The sequence below is a fragment of the Girardinichthys multiradiatus genome, chromosome X (genome assembly GCF_021462225.1).
Source record: "Girardinichthys multiradiatus isolate DD_20200921_A chromosome X, DD_fGirMul_XY1, whole genome shotgun sequence".
In the NCBI taxonomy this organism is placed as follows: Eukaryota; Metazoa; Chordata; class Actinopteri; order Cyprinodontiformes; family Goodeidae; genus Girardinichthys; species Girardinichthys multiradiatus.
The window spans coordinates 2,212,128-2,232,894 of NC_061817.1; the positions used below are offsets into that span (position 1 = coordinate 2,212,128).

The window sequence follows — 20,767 nt, forward strand, 5'->3', positions numbered from 1 at the left end:
TGTATGTTTGATGTGAGGTAAATAATGGCTGTTTTTTACTGACAGACTAGCCAAAGTTGTGTCCAGCTGGTGTGTAGCTGTATTGTCTGTCCTACTTGCTATTGGTCAGTTTAACATCGGCATTCATTGAGCTGAGACATATCTGCCAAATCAGTTTCACAGCTCATCATGCTCCTCCACCCTCATGCCTCCATAGTCAGTGATTGTACTCATCTTGATGTAGTCTGTTTTGTCGAAGACTTCCGACAGTGTTAGACGGCCATCCTGATGAGCAGAGCACAGAACAGAAAGAGATTCAGATCCTTTATTTTGAAGTGTGAAGTTTTAAACTTGTTTTCTAAGCCCTTTTGCTTAACGTTTAAAAATAAATGACAGAAATTACTTTTAGGTCATTTGTTTAAATCCACTTGTACAGTTCCTTTCAAAAGTATTCATACCTCATTATACCACAGTACAACCACAACCTTGTATTTTATTGGGTTTATAATTAACCGACACGAAGTAGAGCATAATTTTGAAGTTAATCCCAGTTTGTTGGCTTCTGTTTCTCCACCTGCCAACTGAGAACTGACTACAGGATCTCAGTGGAGGTAAGATAAGGGAGGTTTCCTTCGTCTGTCTTCTTACCTTTGAGGAACTTTGTGATCGCGACTGCCTTGTGAAACGGTGCTCCATCATCCACAGATGATCACAAGTTTCTCTTGCAGGAGATCTTGATCCCACTCCTTATCCATGGTAGTGTTCTTGGGCAAAATTGTGAGGAAAGAGGTTCGACTACATTTCAGTTACACTAAATGAAACACTTCAAATCAGCAAAGGCAGAACTATGAGGTGTCTGACAGGTAGGAGAGCCAGCTGAGCTGTGGACATGCACACAGCTGTGCTCCCATGCTGGATGTTCCTCCCTGAATCGTCTTGCTCTCTGGACATATTTCTCTGCATTCCCTGTTCAGTTATAGGTTTTTAGTTAGCATGTTTGATAACCTCATTGGACTGAGGTCTAAATGTGTTTGGGAGATCCTTATTCATGCTTGGACAGTCTACCAACCGGAAGAACCCGGCCTCCTGAATTTTTTAAATGATTAAAAGAGGACAAATTGTTGGTGCACGTCTTGCTGGCGCATCTGTGACCAAGACAGCAAGTCTTTGTGATGTATCAAGAGCCACGGTATCCAGGATAATGTCAGCATACCACCAAGAAGGACGAACCACATCCAACAGGATTAACTGTGGACGCAAGAGGAAGCTGTCTGAAAGGGATGTTCGGGTGCTAACCCGGATTGTATCCAAAAAACATAAAACCACGGCTGCCCAAATCACGGCAGAATTAAATGTGCACCTCAACTCTCCTGTTTCCACCAGAACTGTCCGTCGGGAGCTCCACAGGGTCAATATACACGGCCGGGCTGCTATAGCCAAACCTTTGGTCACTCATGCCAATGCCAAACATCGGTTTCAATGGTGCAAGGAGCACAAATCTTGGGCTGTGGACAATGTGAAACATGTATTGTTCTCTGATGAGTCCATCTTTACTGTTTTCCCCACATCCGGGAGAGTTACGGTGTGGAGAAGCCCCAAAGAAGCGTACCACCCAGACTGTTGCATGCCCAGAGTGAAGCATGGGGGTGGATCAGTGATGGTTTGGGCTGCCATATCATGGCATTCCCTTGGCCCAATACTTGTGCTAGATGGGCGCGTCACTGCCAAGGACTACCGAACCATTCTTGAGGACCATGTGCATCCAATGGTTCAAACATTGTATCCTGAAGGTGGTGCCGTGTATCAGGATGACAATGCACCAATACACACAGCAAGACTGGTGAAAGATTGGTTTGATGAACATGAAAGTGAAGTTGAACATCTCCCATGGCCTGCACAGTCACCAGATCTAAATATTATTGAGACACTTTGGGGTGTTTTGGAGGAGCGAGTCAGGAAACGTTTTCCTCCACCAGTATCACGTAGTGACCTGGCCACTATCCTGCAAGAAGAATGGCTTAAAATCCCTCTGACCACTGTGCAGGACTTGTATATGTCATTCCCAAGACGAATTGACGCTGTATTGGCCGCAAAAGGAGGCCCTACACCATACTAATAAATTATTGTGGTCTAAAACCAGGTGTTTCAGTTTCATTGTCCTACCCCTGTATATATATATATACAGTATATATATATATATACTGTATATATATATATATACAGGGGAGATATATATGTATATATATATATATATATATACATATATGTATATACATATATATATATATACATATATGTATATACATATAGATATGTATATATATGTATGTATGTATATGTATATATATATATATATACTATTGGTGGATACTGGTTACCAACCATAACAGCAATAATAATATCGGATAATGTTATCACCCCAGTGCTTTCCTATTTGGCATTGAACAACTGCTGTTCACTTTAAAGATATTTTTATGGAGAACAAACTGGCATCATGTAGGTTGCTGTTCACAAAGTACACTCTACCCAAAAATCACTTTTTAAGACACTTGTAGCTCAGCCATTTTCTCCAATCCCATCTCTCCTTCTTCCCAGATGCCCCAGATCCAGATGAGTTTCCTAGCTTTCACCAGGCCCCCTGAGAGACAATCAAAAGTAGATTGAAGACAGATATTTCAGATGATGTTTGAGATTCAGTTCTTACTTTGATCAATTCAACATCACTTTGTGTTCACCACTTTATTACCATCCAAGGTGGATCATAGAGCCGCCTGATCCAAATCCAAGCTAGCTAGGATCAGGGTTGGATCCACTCTGACAGCTGTGGCAGCGATGAGGTCACTCTGATCTACATGTTTGGACCTGCCCTGCTTTGAAACATTTCTGGAAGGTTTTAACTGCCTTAAATAAGATTACTGAGTACAAACGGACCCTAAATTCTTTACTTACAATCTTTTATACAGTAGCTTAAAATGGTAAGTTTATTTATTATGAAAGGGGACAAGATCTGGGGTCCTTTCCTGACTCCCAACTCTTTCACTCAGTCATTCATCTGCAGCTTTGTAATGTTACCAGTTTTGAGCTTGAGTGTCGGCCTTCTTTCAGTCCATGATCATGGTGATGCATCCAGCTTGGCCATAATTGGAACCCGCTGGAACTTAATGTCAGATGTAGAAGTTTGAGTCATTCTTTTTTTGCAGTTTTTATAAACTCTTGTGTTTTTTTTTTTTTGTGCTTTCTTGTTAAAAAAAGGCATTTCAATGAAAATATTTGGAGCAAATACAGACCTCAGGAATCTAATCAATGCTTTGAATAAACAGTAATACAGTCATATTCAATAAATGAGAATATGCTTTTTGATAATTTGTCAGATTAAAACTACATTTTAAAAATAACCTTTCAGCAGGTATTAAATATACTTTTCAATAAACACTTCTGAATTAAAAGTGTTTTTTATTGGTCTGATGTAATATTCTAATCTTAAATGCCATGAATGTTTTCATTACCTAGAAGCAGAAAGTCCTCATAATTACCAGAAATAAAGGTGTGGAAATAACGTGTCTCGCTAAGTGATGGAGTTACTGAAATAAATTAACGGTTCAACAATATTCTAGTTTAATGAATATGACTGACCAGCTTTAAAGACTCAAATTCTGTCACTGTTTTTAATAGAAATCTGCTCTTATAGCTCCAGCTGACCTCCTTCATGATACAAAAAGATTTTTGGCCTCACATTCTTCAAAGGCAGACGAGCTGCTTTAATTAATTATTAAGGCAAAATAAAAATTACACAATACTGCAATGCATTAACACCACCAGTATTTGTACAAAAAAAGAGTTTAATTGTCGGACAATAAAAAGTCAGTAACAAAGTCCATCCCCGGCCTCCTTAATATGCTCTGGTTTTTACCAATAGAATAATTTCTGTCCTTTTTGGTGGCTAAACTTGATAAATTCACGCACATTTATTATATAAGAATAATTCCTCTTTTTGGACAAACAACATAGTTTCCCATCAGAATCCACTTAAATCCAAATTGGACATTATAACCTCAACCTGTTATGTGATCATTTACCAAAGTATTAAAAAATAAACTATAAAAACACAGGAAGGACTGCATATTTCTTCACATTGCCTGTCCTTACATACACAGTATGTGACTGCATCCAGAAACATGTGTCTGTGGAAGCAACAGAGATGCACCAATCAGAATCTTCAGGCTAAGTTCTGCTCTTCCACCTGCCGTTACTGCATCCACAACAAACAGGTATGTTGTCAGGAAGACCTGGTAGTTCTTAGTATGGTGCATTCACTGATCAGAAGAACGACAGAATTTTTGAGTCTTACTGGCAGAATACTAGTCAGGGCCACTCAGGCGGAACATCTGCTGATTCTGGTCACCAACCAATTTCTTGGTGCATCTCTAGTTGCAAAGTTCCATACATGAACAAGGGGACATGATTAAACCATGATCGCAGCATAATTAAGAGTCAAAACTTTACTTTCCAGACTTAAGTGAAACCCATTCTATCCGTAAACCTAATCTAAATATTCCCTTCCAAACCCAAACTTCCCAAGGACAGTTCATCAAAGTTCTTCATGTTTCTTTGTTAAATCTTCACCATAATTGGTTGCCTGACTGCCCACAAACATGTTCCAATTAGCCAGAATTTCCTTCTTGGTGATTTTCTCGTCCTGTTGTGTGATTACAGCATTTCATCCAAAATTGGTTCATTGGTAGATTAGGAGTAGCAGGAGAAAGGAGCGATGACGAACATAGTGAGAGAAAGAAAGAAGATAATTAGTAATGAAGCTAACCCAATTAAACAATTCCACAATGCTGTGCCTGTTAGAAGAGGTGGGACCAAGTCACAAGTCTTACATCTTTCCAAAGTGTCAAGTCCCAAGTCAGTCATGCCAGTCCCAAGTAGAGTCCAAAAGTTTGAGATTTGAACAAAACATTTAACCAAATTTGTAATTTGTCAGAGTAACATTTCTAAAATCTGTACACTTTTAAAAAGGTATTGTGTTTGCCAGAACAACCAGCAAAAGGAACTGAACTTTAAAAATATCTGAAAATGCATGTGTTCTTGTAGATGGTAAAAACAAACGAAACAGACAATATTTTCAAAACTAAAGAAAATTATCCATAACAAAAAAAGTACAAACCTGCATTTACAATATTAATCAGTAACGTCAGATGGTTAAAGTAAATTCAATTATTTCTCCAACTGTGTGAAGGTACTCGTAGTCGTCATCTTCCGCTTCATCTGGGACCGGGTTGCGGGAGCAGCAGATTCAGCAGAGACGCCCAGACGGCCCTCTCCACAGACACCTCCTCCAGCTCCTCCGGGGGGAGCCCAAGGCGTTCCCAGGCCAGCCGAGAGACATAATCCCTCCTGGGCCGTCCCCTGGACCTCCTCCTGGTGGGACGTGCCTGGAACACCTCCAGAGGAAGGCGTCCAGGAGGCATCCGGTATAGATGCCCGAGCTACCTCAACTGGCTCCTCTCGATGTGGAGGAGCAGCGGCTCAACCTCAAGCTCCTCCTGGATGTCAGAGCTCCTCACCCTATCTCTAAGGGAGTGCCCGGCCACCCTATGGAGGAAGCTAATTTCAGCCTCTTGTATCTGAGATGTTATAAGGCGTGATTATGGCTCTGGTATATGACAGCTTGGTTTGTGGTTCAGGCTCAAAGCAAGGAAGTAAGGAAGGATTCAGCCTGCATGATGTCAACAGGAGGAGGAAACATTGACAAATGGGTTGCGGTGTGGGCGGCACAGTTGCGCAATTGGTAGCACTGTTACCTTGCAGAAAGAAGGTCCTGGGTTTAACTCCTGGCCAGGGGATCTTCTGGATTGAGTTTGCATGTTCTCCCCATGCATGTCTGGGTTCTCTCTGGGTACTCTGGCGCTTTCCCACATTCCAAAAACCTGACTGTTAGGTTAATTGGTCTCTCTCAATTGCCCTTAGGAATGAGTGTGTGCATGGTTGTTTGTCCTCCATGTCTCTGTGTTGCCCTGCAATGGACTGGCGACCTGTCCAGGGTGTACCCTGCCTCTTGCCCACAGATCGTTGGTGATAGGCACAAGCTCCCCTGGGGTATAGATGGTTTGTGCTTCCGTCATTGCATGCCAGGTACGGTTCTACAGTAACACATTGTATGCTTGTCAAATGGTCTAAGTGAAGTAATTTGTCATTGGTGAAAAGGTCCAAGTTAAGTCCAGAGTCTTCAGTGCTTTAATCAAGTCAAGTCAGTCAATTTGTGACTCGATTCCGACTCAATTCCAAGTCACATGACTCAAGTCCACACCTCTGCTTGTCAGCATCGTCCAGACACAGGTTACTGGAATGGGAAATAGATTAAGTTCAATCAAGCAAATTGATTAATAAGGTTCCCTGTAGTTCGGTTTCTGATGTGAGAACACGTGTTCAGTAATTCTAACAGTACACAATTCATTTCTTAGATCAAATTAAATGTAATACTAGTCAGGACTAGTCATGTAATACAGCAGGAGAGGTTGAATAAACTCCTAACAGGTAAGCGTAAAAGGCTTTAAATGGACCATGTTTCATTCATTCCTACAATCAGTGTTTTCAGAGATCACTGCCAGTGTTATTTCAGATGTATTTGTTTAACTATTTGAAGCAGCATCTGATCCCTTGGTCTGTTTGGGTTGACAGAAAGTTCACGGTAGTTAGGGGCTGCACATACAGTTCCTCCAGCTTACCGCAGCTGGAAAAACATGTCTGCCGCCATCGTCAAACCTGCAGAACAACGGTTAAATTATCACCGTTTCTGAGCAATTATGTATCTACCTTGTCTGTGTCCGTCTCATGGATCAGGTGCTTGGCCTCATTGTCAGCATGGTCAATCTCTCCAGGTAAAACCCACTGGGCCACTTCATCGGCATCCAGGTAGCCATCCTGCAACATGAAAACAGAGACAGAACCTTACTGATCCTATGAGTGCATCCAGCTGAACAGAGCTGGACTTGAGTCAGCAGCAGTACAGGAGACTGGTAGCAACAATTCACCAGCAACATACAGGTCCTTCTAAAAAAATTAGCATATTGTGATAAAGTTCATTATTTTCCATAATGTCATGATGAAAATGTAACATTCATATATTTTAGATTCATTGCACACTAACTGAAATATTTCAGGTCTTTTATTGTCTTAATACGGATGATTTTGGCATACAGCTCATGAAAACCCAAAATTCCTATCTCACAAAATTAGCATATCATTAAAAGGGTCTCTAAACGAGCTATGAACCTAATCATCTGAATCAACGAGTTAACTCTAAACACCTGCAAAAGATTCCTGAGGCCTTTAAAACTCCCAGCCTGGTTCATCACTCAAAACCCCAATCATGGGTAAGACTGCCGACCTGACTGCTGTCCAGAAGGCCACTATTGACACCCTCAAGCAAGAGGGTAAGACACAGAAAGAAATTTCAGAACGAATAGGCTGTTCCCAGAGTGCTGTATCAAGGCACCTCAGTGGGAAGTCTGTGGGAAGGAAAAAGTGTGGCAGAAAACGCTGCACAACGAGAAGAGGTGACCGGACCCTGAGGAAGATTGTGGAGAAGGGCCGATTCCAGACCTTGGGGGACCTGCGGAAGCAGTGGACTGAGTCTGGAGTAGAAACATCCAGAGCCACCGTGCACAGGGGTGTGCAGGAAATGGGCTACAGGTGCCGCATTCCCCAGGTCAAGCCACTTTTGAACCAGAAACAGCGGCAGAAGCGCCTGACCTGGGCTACAGAGAAGCAGCACTGGACTGTTGCTCAGTGGTCCAAAGTACTTTTTTCGGATGAAAGCAAATTCTGCATGTCATTCGGAAATCAAGGTGCCAGAGTCTGGAGGAAGACTGGGGAGAAGGAAATGCCAAAATGCCAGAAGTCCAGTGTCAAGTACCCACAGTCAGTGATGGTCTGGGGTGCCGTGTCAGCTGCTGGTGTTGGTCCACTGTGTTTTATCAAGGGCAGGGTCAATGCAGCTAGCTATCAGGAGATTTTGGAGCACTTCATGCTTCCATCTGCTGAAAAGCTTTATGGAGATGAAGATTTCATTTTTCAGCACGACCTGGCACCTGCTCACAGTGCCAAAACCACTGGTAAATGGTTTACTGACCATAGTATCACTGTGCTCAATTGGCCTGCCAACTCTCCTGACCTGAACCCCATAGAGAATCTGTGGGATATTGTGAAGAGAACGTTGAGAGACTCAAGACCCAACACTCTGGATGAGCTAAAGGCCGCTATCGAAGCATCCTGGGCCTCCATAAGACCTCAGCAGTGCCACAGGCTGATTGCCTCCATGCCACGCCGCCATGAAGCAGTCATTTCTGCCAAAGGATTCCCGACCAAGTATTGAGTGCATAACTGTACATGATTATTTGAAGGTTGATGTTTTTTGTATTAAAAACCCTTTTCTTTTATTGGTCGGATGAAATATGCTAATTTTGTGAAATAGGAATTTTGGGTTTTCATGAGCTGTATGCCAAAATCATCCGTATTAAGACAATAAAAGACCTGAAATATTTCAGTTAGTGTGCAATGAATCTAAAATATATGAATGTTAAATTTTCATCATTACATTATAGAAAATAATGAACTTTATCACAATATGCTAATATTTTGAGAAGGACCTGTACAGTTCACTTAAAGGGTTAGTGAACTGTATTTTAACAAAACATTGGTAGATTGGTTGTTACTATGATGAGGTTCGAGACATTGTTAATAACGACTGCTGAGGGCATTGAGAGCTGTGATTGTGGGAGGTACAAAGCTTTTTCTGAGGAGAGACATTCTGAAGCCTGTATCTACAATCAGAGGAGTGTGGAATATGAATGTAGAGGTTGATGACAGGCGTGACTCTACAAGTCTCCAAAGATCATCAGCCTGAAAAGCACTCAAGATTAACAACTAACTATTAGCAGTATTCTAGACAAGGTGTCTGTTTACTGACAGTTTTTCTTCCACTTCATAATTATAAATGACTATGTGTTGGTCTATCACATAAAATCTTGATACATGGAAGTTTTTAAAACATAATAAATGTTAAAAGGTAGGAATAGTCCAGATTCCTCTAAAAGACACTGAATGTTCATTTGTCTAAGCTCTCACCTTGTTGACATCTCTGAACTCTACAAAGTGTTTCTTCTCAGTCTGGACCCAGTCAGGCTCCGTTTCGCCGTCCTCTGGTGTGAACATATCACCTGGTGAGGGAAAACATTATGAAAACATGTACGACAGACTGGTTCCAGTACAGAGGTTCCTGGTCGGCTGGAAAGATAGGACTGGCTCACCAATATATTCATTAAGGTTGATCTTTCCATCACCATTCTTATCAATGTCCTCCACAGTTTCCTGTTGAGAAAATAAAGAGCTTTTCTTTGGACTTTATATTACATAATTTAGAATACTCTGAATATTAGCTTGACTTCTGTAGAAATTTTCTAACACTTTTTTTCTAACTGATAAGGTCAATATGTAACAGCATATATTAATGTATGCACTAATCAGCCATGGCATTATGATCAACTGAATACAGCCGAGTCATTTCTCCATTTTCTGATGCCTGGTTCACACAGCAGGATTTTATGCCAATTTTTGACCCAATCTTCCCCTTTCGACATGCCCCGATCATCATGATGGCTCCTAAGATAATCTGAAAAGATTTTCCTGCTGTGTGTTAAGAGTGATCTAATATTCTCGGAAGGACGTTGGGACGGGCTAACCTCAAATCTAGGATATTCAACATGTTGGATTGTCTTGGTCCATATCCTACTGTGTGGGGTGTTCCCCGAGGACGATCGAGTACGCAGCCTGTTGAATGAGATGTGTAGCCAATCAGAAAGCGAGATGATGGAAACACAAAAGGGAATTACTCTGAACTCACGTTTGCTCTTGAGAGATTTTAAGAGATTTCCTGACTAACATCTGAATGTTCTTGAGTGAAATCTGTTCTGGTGTGGTGTGTTGGCCGTATGACTGGACCCCACACACAGTAGGATCCCGAACCAGAGGACTGGTTCTGGATGAGCTGTCACCAATTTAGGGCAAATTCCCACGTACTATATTTACCACACCCTCAAACCTGTGATGGTCAACAAATGTTCTAGTTTAGCATGTCTGTTTACCAGATAAACAGATCAGGCATTTATATTCATAGATCTGCCTTTTTAGAATGGCTCAAATTACTTTTAACTTTGAGGAGCAGACTCTACCTGCACCACCACGTCTTTCATATAGTCGAACTCCTCAGGATGAAGGAAGGCAGTGAACTCCTCACGCGTAGCAATACCATCACCATCTTTGTCAGCTGCCTTGAAGCGTCTTTCATCCCGGGCCAGCATGGATTTATACGTGTGCTTGTCTTCAATGTCATCGAAGTCCTCACCTGGAGAGAAAATAGGCTTTTTCAGCACTCTCAGCAAACTTTGGGGCTTGAGGTGTCCTTCTAGTATGCCATCATTGTGTGCTTACTGAGGAGTCCTTACAAATCAGAGTAAGCTATTCAGTGGGGAAAATAATTTGATACACTACAGATTTTACAAGTTTTCCCACTTAGAAAAAAAATTGAGAGGTCTGTAATGTTTATTGTAGGTAAACTTCAACTGTGAGAGAGTGAATCTAAGCACGACGCCAGAACAATGACATCGTGTAATATTTCAATAATTAATTTGCATTTTGTTGCATATTTGATACAAATGAAAAATATAACAGAAGTTTTGGAACAGAATCCTTTGTTCACAATTCCAGATATCAGATGTTTCCTGTAGTTCTTGATGAGTTTTGCACACCCTGCAGCAGGGATTTTGGACCACTTCTCCATACAGATCTTCTCCAGATCCTTCAGGTTTCAGAGCTGCTGCTGCTGGGCAATACGGACTTTCAGCTCCCTCCAAACAGTTTCTAATAGGTTCAGGTCTGGAGACTGGCTAGGCCACTCCAGGACCGTTAAATGCTTCTTACGTAGCCATTCCTTAGTTGCCCTGTCTGTGTTCTGGGTCGTTATCATGCTGGAAGACCCAGCCACGACCCATCTTCAGTGCCCTTACTGAGGGAAGGAGGTTGTTGGCCAAAATCTCCTGATACATGGCCCCATCCATCCTCCCCTCAATATGGCGCAGTCGTCCTGTCCCAGTTGCAGAAAAGCATCCCCAAAGAATGATGTTTCCACCTCCATGCTTCACGGTAGGGATGGTGTTCTTGGAATTGTACTCATGCTTCTTCCTCCAAAGACAGCGAGTGGAGTTTTTACCAAAAAGCTCTATTTTTCTCTCATCAAACCACATGACCTTCTCCCATTCGTCCTCTGGATCATCCAGATGGTCATTGGCAAACTTCAGACGGGCCTGGACAAGTGCTGGCTTGAGCAGGGGGACCTAGCATGTGGTGCAGGACTTTAATCCATGGCAGCATAGTGTGTTACCAATGGTAACCTTTGCGACTGTGACCCCAGCTCTCTTCAGGTCATTGTCCATTTTGTCACTGATGTCCTTAGACAGCTCTTTGGCTTTCTCATTGTGGAGAAGTTAGAGTCTGATTAATTGAGTGGACAGGTGTGTTTTAGACAGGTAACAAGTTCAAACCAGTGCAGGTAATACAGGTAATGAGTGGAGTATAGGGGGGCTTCTTAAGAGGAACTTACAGGTCTGAGAGAGCCAGAATTCTTGCTGGTTGGTAGGTGATCAAAAACTTAATTCGTGCAATAAAGTGGACCTACAATAAAAATTACAGCTGGAAAAGAATGACATGTTCCACACTATGAATTACCAAGATAGTAGCCATAGGTAGTGTTCTTGTACTCCTCCCAGGCAATCTTGTCATCCTTGTTCCCATCGTAGTCCTTCCAGTGCTTGTTCACATTTTCCTCAATGTACCTCCTCTGCCTATGTTTGATCCATTTGTGTAGCTCTGAGTGGGTGATGTATCCATCCTTGTCAGTGTCAATGCGGTCCACAATCTTTCTGTAGAGATGAAGTCAGAGTTACATCCAAACCTAACAGTCCTTCACATTAACAGTAACAAAAACAGAACAGAGACAATGATCGAAAACTCCTTGAACCGCCACCTTAATGTGGTGGAGGGGTTTGACTGCTCAAATGATCCTAGAGGCTATGTTGTCTAGGGCTTAAATGCGCCTGGTAGGTCTCTCCCATGGCAAACAGGCTCTAGGTGACGTGTCAGACAAAGAGCGGTTCAAGTCACGGATTGTCCATAATGAACACCATGTTCAAACAAAAGGGTGTCCATCAGTGCACTTGGCACCAGGACACTCTAGGCAGGAGGTCGATGATCTATTTTGATGTCGTGTTGTCAGATCTTTGGCCGCATGTTTTGGACACTCGGGTGAAGAGAGGGGCTGAGCTGTCCACTGATCACCACCTTGTGGTGAGTTGGATCCGCTGGAAGAGGAGAAAGCTGGACAGACTTGGCAGGCCCACGCGCATAGTGAGGGTCTGCTGGAATGTCTGGCAGAGACCTCGGCAAGGGATGTATTCAACTCCCACCAGGGGATGTTGGAGACATAGAGTCCGAATGGACCATGTTCTCCACGTCTATTGTCAATGCCGCTGCCCGTAACTGCAGCTGTAAGGTCTGCGGTGCCTGTCGCAGCGGCAATCCCCGAACCCGATGGTGGACACCGGCAGTAAAGGACACTGTCAAGCTGAAAAAGGAGTCCTATCGGCTGTGGTTGGCTTGTGGGACTCCTGAGGCAGCTGACGGGTGCCGTGAGGCCAAGCGTGCCGCGGCTCGGACTGTGGCAGAGGCAAAAACTCGGGCCCGGGAGGAGTTTGGTGAGGCCGTGGAGAAGGACTACCGGTTGGCCTCGAACGATTCTGGCAAACCATCCGGCGCCTCAGGAGGAGGAAGCAGTGCTTCGCCAACACTGTGTACAGTGGGGGTGGGAAGCTGCTGACCTCGACTGAGGACATTATCGGGCAGTGGAAGGAGTACTTCGAAGATCTCCCCAATCCTGCCATCACGCGTTCCCTGGTGGAAGCAGAGGCTGGGGACTCAGGGTTGGACTCTTTCATCACCCAGGGTGAAGTCACTGAGGTGTTTAAAAAGCTCCGCGGTGGCAGTCGGGGGTGGATGAGATCCGCCCTGAGTACGATAAGTCTCTGGATGTTGTTGGGCTGTCATGGTTGACACGCCTCTTCAACATTGCATGGCGGTCGGGGACAGTGCCTCTGGATGGCAGACTGGGATAGTGGTCCCCCCTTCATAAGAAGGGTGACCAGAGGGTGTGTTCCAACTACAGGGGGATCACACTCCTCAGCCTCCCTGGTAAGACCTATACCAGGGTATTAGAGAGGAGAGTCCGGCCAATAGTCGAACCTCGGCTTCAGGAGGAGCAGTGTGGTTTTCGTCCCGGCCGTGGAACATTGGACCAGCTCTACACCCTCTACAGGGTACTCGAGGGTTCATGGGAGTTTGTCCAACTGGTTCACATGTGTTTTGTGGACCTGGAGAAAGCATTTGACTGTGTCCCTCGTGGGGCCCTGTGGGGGGTACTCCAGGAGTATAGAATCGCAGGCCCTTTATTAGGGGCCATCCGGTCTCTGTACAAGTGGAGCAGGAGTTTGGTCTGCATTGCCGGCACGAAGTCGGACCTGTTCCCGGTGCATGTTGGACTCCTGCAGGGCTGCCCTTTGTCACCGGTCCTGTTCATAACTTTTATGGACAGGATTTCTAGGCGCAGTCAAGGGCTAAAGGGGGTCTGGTTTGGGGACCAGTGGATTTCGTCTCTTCTTTTTGCGGATGATGTGGTCCTGCTGGCCCCGTCTAGCCAAGACCTACAGCATTCACTGAGGCGGTTCACAGCCAAGTGTGAAGCGGCTGGGATGAAGATCAGCTCCTCCAAGTCCGAGGCCATGGTTCTCGACCGGAAAAGGGCGGGTTGTCCTCTTCAGGTTGGAGGGGAGTTCCTGCCTCAAGTGGAGGAGTTTAAGTATCTCGGGGTCTTGTTCACAAATGAGGGAAGAATGGAGCGGGAGATCAACGAACGGATCGGTGCGGCTGCCGCAGTAATGGGGGCACTGTGCCGGTCCGTTGTGGTCAAGAAAGAGCTGAGCCGAAAAGCAAAGCTCTCAATTTACCGGTCGGTCTACGTTCCTACCCTCACCTATGGCCATGAACTTTGGGTCATGACCGAAAGAAAGAGATACTGTATACAAGCGGCTGAAATGAGCTTCCTCCGTAGGGTGGCCGGGCACTCCCTTAGAGAAAGGGTGAGGAGCTCGGCCATCCGGGAGGGACTTGGAGTAGAGCTGCTGCTCCTCCACATCGAGAGGAGCCAGTTGAGGTGGCCTGGGCATCTATACCGGATGCCTTCCTCGGGAGGTGTTCCAGTCACGTCCCACCAGGAGGAGGCCCAGGGGATGGCCCAGGACGCGCTGGAGGGACTATGTCTCTCGGCTGGCCTGGAAACGCCTTGGGCTCCCCCAGGAGGAGCTGGAGGAGGTGTCTGGAGAGAGGGACGTCTGGGTGTCTCTGCTGAGTCTGCTGCCCCCGCGACCCGGATAAAGCGGAAGACGACGACAACGAGTTTTTTGGCTGTTTTAACCACATTTTTCATGAAAGTCACTTCTTCTTACACCACTATGTAAAATCACTTAAAGTAGAAATTTCACATGCTGGTCAATAATCTTATAGAAGTCCTTCTTCCTGACATTAGATTGAACTGAAATAATCGTTTAGTCTGTGGTGATGTTGTTATGATTGTCCGAAAATGGAGGTTAAAACATTTTATTTACATAGGTATACATCGTGTCCAATAGTGAACTTTAAAGTAGTAATCTTATTTTGTGTCTTTAGACATTAACCTATTGTTGGGATTTTCTCCTTAGAAATGTTCTCCTTTTTCTCAGTACATGTTGGTAACCTTGAGCACAAACTGCTTCCATCCAGATTAACTGGTGTTTATGAACTGACTCTACCTGTAATACAAAAACAACACGGGTTAAAAAAATTAAATAAAATCTATTTTACTTGATGGCTAGTGTGGTGTGGTAAAAAATTGGTTGATCAGGGCCGGAATATGTAATCGCAGCATCAAAGAAGTCCAAATCAAAGTTTGCTGTACAACTCTGCTCACCATCTGGACATGCTTGTTAGGTTTTAAATAAGAATCCAGCATGGCAACAAGATATTTTAATTGTCAGAACTGTCTGATATTTTCCCTATTCATCAGATCAGGCCCTTAAAAAAGAATCTGAGAAAATTAAGCTTCCTGAAAATAAAAGGATAACAGGCAGGCCTACAAACACTTAGAGATGCACTGATCAGGCATTTCCTGCCCGTTCCCGATTTTATTTGAGGTCTGACCCACTGATGGTCTATAAATACAAAATTTCATCAATTCCCTGGGGTCGATGGTTTTCTGTTCAGTACTCAGTAAGTAAAGAAGAAAATGTCTAAAGAAAACCACCTTCCTTATGTAATATCCATTTTTAAGCTGTCATTTTTTTAGCACAATTTTGGAGCGTTTGGTTGACAATCTTCTGCTGCCATCAACATGGCCTTTATAATAAATGTTGTCACTTATTATATATGGAATTTAAACAATTTCCTAATCATTAAATTCTGCTCTCAGTTAGAAATAACCAGGCTGATCAAATGAGCCTTGCTGTGTTACTGTGTACTGTTTAGTGCTGTAAAATTAAAGGACTCTTTCTTGAATTAGTTACCAACTACAATCATAGTAACCTGAACCTTTGCTCTTTCACTAAATGGTAAAGCTCAGTTGTTTTTGTAACAAGTCTAAAATAACAAAGTAAGAACAAAATTAGGTATGACAGTAAATAGTTACAAGCTTAATTATTAATGATTGTTTTTCTACAGAACCAGTAATCTAAGAACCTACGCCAGCCTTCCTTTACTCTCCTCAGGGGTCAGCTGGTCAAAGGTCTTGGCTTCTTCTTTGCCCAGGAAGGCCTCGTGGTCATACTGGTAGTTTTGACTATCGTCGTGGACATGGTCACTCAGATCAGCCTGGTGATGGACACGCTTCTCCTGAGCAGGAACAGCAAAGGCAACAGCAGCGAGGAAGTAGAGGTATGCCAGTGAACTCAGCAGCATCATGGTTGATTTCTGGGGTGGAGGCATACATTTAAAGAGGTGAAAGTAAGATGATCACAAAGCCGTTCCTGATAAAGATGTGGGAAAATATTACTTCATTATTAGCATAACTCAGTCAGCATTGTGATAAAACTTGTGTTTTGTGTCAAGCATATACACTATATTGCCAAAAGTATTTGTCTAATTTTACATGTACACGATGATGACATCCTATTTGTATTCTATAAGGTCCTGTTTGTTGATGGACCCACTGTTTTAAGCAATAGAAACTTTAACTATTCTGTGAACATCTTCCAAGGTTTAGGAGAGTGTTCATAGTTAGATGAGAAAACCAGAACTGCAGCCTCTGCTCTAATTTATCTCAAAGGTGTTGCAGACAGCTGAGGTCAGGACTCTGCAGGCCATTCGGGTTTCTCCAAACCAAACTTCATACACCTGCAGCCATCGAAGTGATCGGAACACCAGAATTGATGTGGTACTGTGACCCAATACTTTTGGCCATATAGTGCATCTAGTACACACAATGTCTAAAAACAACAAGTGACTTTTTATAGCATGTAATTGTTTTATAAAAAATAAATAAAGCAAAATGGGGGAAATCCATCCAGCACACTCTAGAACCAACTTCAGAACCTTTAGTTTGAGTAATCTTTATTTAGGATCTCATCAGTCTCTAATAAAAGGTGGAGAGGAAGTTTGGCCTGTCTTTAAGTCAAGTTTATTTATATAGCGCTTTCAGCAACAAGGTAGGTGCAGGCCCCAGAGGTGAGGCTAATGAAATAGATCCCTCTGTGGATGCCATTAATGCCCACCCCCATAGCCCTACTTGTACATGTCATGAAAATGTTATAGGTGAGAGTCTCCAAGTTGCACAATGAAATTGGGGCCCAGGCTGCCATGGTACCATGGAGATGTCTACTTTTAAGGCTAGCCTTAAAATCTTCCTTTTGATAAAGCTTATAGTTGCAGGGGTTGGACAATGAAACTGAAACACCTGGTTTTAGACCACAATAATTTATTAGTATGGTGTAGGGCCTCCTTTTGCGGCCAATACAGCGTCAATTCATCTTGGGAATGACATATACAAGTCCTGTACAGTGGTCAGAGGGATTTTAAGCCATTCTTCTTGCAGGATAGTGACCAGGTCACTACGTGATACTGGTGGAGGAAAACGTTTCCTGACTCGCTCCTCCAAAACACCCCAAAGTGGCTCAATAATATTTAGATCTGGTGACTGTGCAGGCCATGGGAGATGTTCAACTTCACTTTCATGTTCATCAAACCAATCTTTCACCAGTCTTGCTGTGTGTATTGGTGCATTGTCATCCTGATACACGGCACCGCCTTCAGGATACAATGTTTGAACCATTGGCTGCAGATGGTCCTCAAGAATGGTTCGGTAGTCCTTGGCAGTGATGTGCCCATCTAGCACAAGTATTGGGCCAAGGGAATGCCATGATATGGCAGCCCAAACCATCAGTGATCCACCCCCATGCTTCACTCTGGGCATGCAACAGTCTGGGTGGTACGCTTCTTTGGGGCTTCTCTCTCCCGGATGTGGGGAAAACAGTAAAGATGGACTCATCAGAGAACAATACATGTTTCACATTGTCCAAAGCCCAAGATTTGCGCTCCTTGCACCATTGAAACCAACGTTTGGCATTGGCATGAGTGACCAAACGTTTGCCTATAGCAGCCCGGCCGTGTATATTGACCCTGTGGAGCTCCCGATGGACAGTTCTGGTGGAAACAGGAGAGTTGAGGTGCACATTTAATTCTGCCGTGATTTGGGCAGCCGTGGTTTTATGTTTTTTGGATACAATCCGGGTTAACACCTGAACATCCCTTTCAGACAGCTTCCTCTTGCGTCCACAGTTAATCCTGTTGGATGTGGTTCGTCCTTCTTGGTGGTATGCTGACATTACCATGGATACCGTGGCTCTTGATACATCACAAAGACTTGCTGTCTTGGTCACAGATGCGCCAGCAAGACGTGCACCAACAATTTGTCTTCTTTTGAACTCTGGTATGTCACCCATAATGTTGTGTGCATTTCAATATTTTGAGCAAAACTGTGCTCTTACCCTGCTAATTGAACCTTCACACTCTGCTCTTACTGGTGCAATGTGCAATCAATGAAGACTGGCTACCAGGCTGGTCCAATTTAGCCATGAAACCTCCCACACTAAAATGACAGGTGTTTCAGTTTCATTGTCCAACCCCTGTAGAGTGTCTTAGGTAATCCTGAGCTATCTCTGTAGTTATGCTGCTATAGGCTTAGGCTGCTGGAGGACATAATGACCACTTTCACCCTCTCGCTAGATCTGTTCTTTCTTTCTAGGTGAAACGACTAAAGGAGCTACATCCATTAACATTTACTTTTCCTTCCCATAGAAAGTACTCCTGGATCAGTGCTTCTTTGTTCTCTTTGTGTCTCTGCTCTGTTCTCTCAAACCACCAGTCGGTCGTGGCAGATGGCTGCTCACACTGAGCCTGGTTCTGCTGGAGGTTTCTTCCTGTTAAAAGGGAGTTTTTCCTCTCCACTGTCGCTACATGCATGCTCAGTATGAGGGATTGCTGCAAAGTCAACGCCAGTGACTGTCCACTGTCTCTACATGCTCATCCGGGAGGAGTGAATGCTGCAAGTCACTGACTGGATGCAATCTGCTGGGTTTCCTTAGACAGAAAAACATTTTATCCAATTTGAATAAATAACTAAATCTGACTGAACTGTTCAATGGTTAGGATTAATTGGAATGTATGAACCTGACTTTTGTGAAGTGCCTTGAGACAACATGTGTTGTGAATTGGCACTATATAAATAAACTGAATTGAATTCAATTGACTTGGGTTATCCTGAGCTATCTCTGTAGTTACGCTGCTATAGGTTTAAGCTCCTGGAGGACATGATGACCACTTTCCCTCATTCTGCCATGTTCTCCTACTACTCTCCAATTTTGCATTATTTGCTATTATTTCAGCTTTTAACTCTATGTTCTCTCTCTGTTTTTTCACTTTCTAGAAGCTACACTTGGCCTGGCTTTGTGTTTAGCTGTGGTACCTTCCTGGAAGGGGGCATCAGCTGAGCTGCTGCCGCCAACAACTTAATGTTCTCCTTCTACTGATGATACACTTGGCCCTGTCCTTCAGTGTTTAACCCTGTCCCTCCTAGACATAGCTACTGGCTGAGCTTTTGATCTACATAAACTTCATAAGCAAACTGAACTGAATAAAAAGTTAAGACAGTCAGCTGTAAATACCAGAAAACCATGGTGATCTTTACTCAGGGTTTCACTGTGAGAATCTCAACCCAGACTATGTCTCCTAGATAAGATTTCATTGACTGAAAGGGCCCTGCTCTGACTGCAAGTGCAAATCATCACCTGCTTACCACCATGCTTGAGAGATGGCATAAAGTTTATTTTATTAATATGCTCACTTTGCTGTTCACCAAATCTTTAAAATATGCCCCAAAACTTCCACCTTCATTTTACTAATTTGAAAGACATTTTTTAAATGTGTTTTTGGGTTTAGGTTAAGCTTTTGCTGTAAAAAAACTCAAACTATCCTGCTGATGTTCATGCATAACTGATATTTGCCACTGCAAGTTGGTGGGCTTGGAATTGCATCTCATGATCATTACTGAACATACAACTTAATGCTTCTGACCATCTAGCAGAACTCCATTTTATATAAATATGTTCATACTTCCTGATCAGTTATCAATGCATTTAAACAACTAATGCTTAAATACACACCACTGAGAAAACGAGTCTAAATCCCAAGAAAAGTTCCTCTGGTCAGACAGAAAAACAGTGTGAGCCCTATTTAAGGCCCTTCTTGGGTCCTGGAAGATGATTGTTCAGCAGACTGAGAAAGCCTCAGTTTTCTGAATCCCTTAAATTTGCATCATTAAACACTCAGACTTCCTGCCTGCAGGAAACTCCCCACTAAATGCACGCAGTGTAATAAGCTGTAGTATCTTCAACAAACTTTTAAAAACTCACCGGCTTTTGACAGCTACACAGTAGTTCTCCCACAGCAGCGCTCACCGAACAGAGGTCCGCGTTGGCGTTTTGCTTCTTTAAATAACAAAACAAAGGGGCGGATCTTGTTCTTTAGATAACCAATTACCGACGCCTTGAAGAAAGTCTTAACCAATAGAAAGTGGCATACAGCGGGAAAATATTTCATGAAACTTTCGTATTGGCTAGATACCGCCACGTTGTCACGCACCCCACGTCAGACTTACTGTTTTCTCCCATTTGTGCATCCTTCACTTCCCTCCTTAAATCTTCCCCTGCAGAATTCCAGAAGCACTGTTCCATTTAGTTAAAGGCGGTTTTGGTAATATCCCAATTCCCAAATTCAATTCTTAGTCTTGATGGAATGAATATACTAAAGGATACATGTAATAATATCTTTTTGAGAAAAAATGAAATACATTTTTTATATCCTAACCGAAGATCCTCTCCTCTTAAAATAAGATTATCCAAACACTGAGATTCGTGAGGTCCACTTTAAAACTAGAAATGATATATTTATCTATCCAGTCAGTTCATTTGATCTAGATTCTAGACAACTGTCACCTGTGTGAGCAACAAGAAGAATCAGCTGAACATTTATTCTATCATTGTAATATAATTCCAAATCTATGGAAATCAATTCATCATTGGTTGTGCTCCAGATC

The 20,767-nt window shown here is 43.2% G+C and overlaps 1 protein-coding gene across 3 annotated transcripts; it reads right to left on the minus strand.

The window, feature by feature from the left end:
* Positions 1–8: 8 nt before the first annotated feature.
* On the minus strand, positions 9–20,161 carry LOC124863010 (reticulocalbin-1-like). Of its 3 annotated transcripts, none has more exons than XM_047357243.1 (8): positions 20,085–20,153; positions 15,863–16,145; positions 11,767–11,960; positions 10,215–10,387; positions 9,294–9,354; positions 9,112–9,203; positions 6,799–6,906; positions 9–264 (listed from the first exon to the last, which is right to left on the minus strand). In XM_047357243.1, exons 2-8 carry the CDS (start codon positions 16,102–16,104, stop codon positions 157–159), a joined length of 978 nt encoding a protein of 325 aa, XP_047213199.1. In that variant the 5' UTR covers positions 16,105–16,145; positions 20,085–20,153; the 3' UTR covers positions 9–156. The 3 variants fall into 3 exon arrangements, with proteins under 3 accessions (XP_047213199.1, XP_047213200.1, XP_047213198.1); XM_047357244.1 differs by lacking the exon at positions 9–264 and adding an exon at positions 3,801–4,675 and having other exon boundaries at positions 15,863–16,089; positions 20,085–20,161; XM_047357242.1 differs by lacking the exon at positions 9–264 and adding an exon at positions 3,801–4,675.
* Between the last annotated feature and the right edge of the window lie 606 nt (positions 20,162–20,767).

Bases quoted from the DNA above. Each gene is read 5' to 3' on its own strand.
- LOC124863010 (XM_047357243.1), bottom strand. From the start codon at position 16,104: ATGCCTCCACCCCAGAAATCAACCATGATGCTGCTGAGTTCACTGGCA. The intron at 10,388-11,766 runs GTAATTCATAGT...TTTTCTCTCCAG, and splicing joins TACCTATGGCTACTATCTTG to GTGAGGACTTCGATGACATT. The intron at 9,355-10,214 runs GTAGAGTCTGCT...TTTTCTCAACAG, and splicing joins TGAAAGACGTGGTGGTGCAG to GAAACTGTGGAGGACATTGA.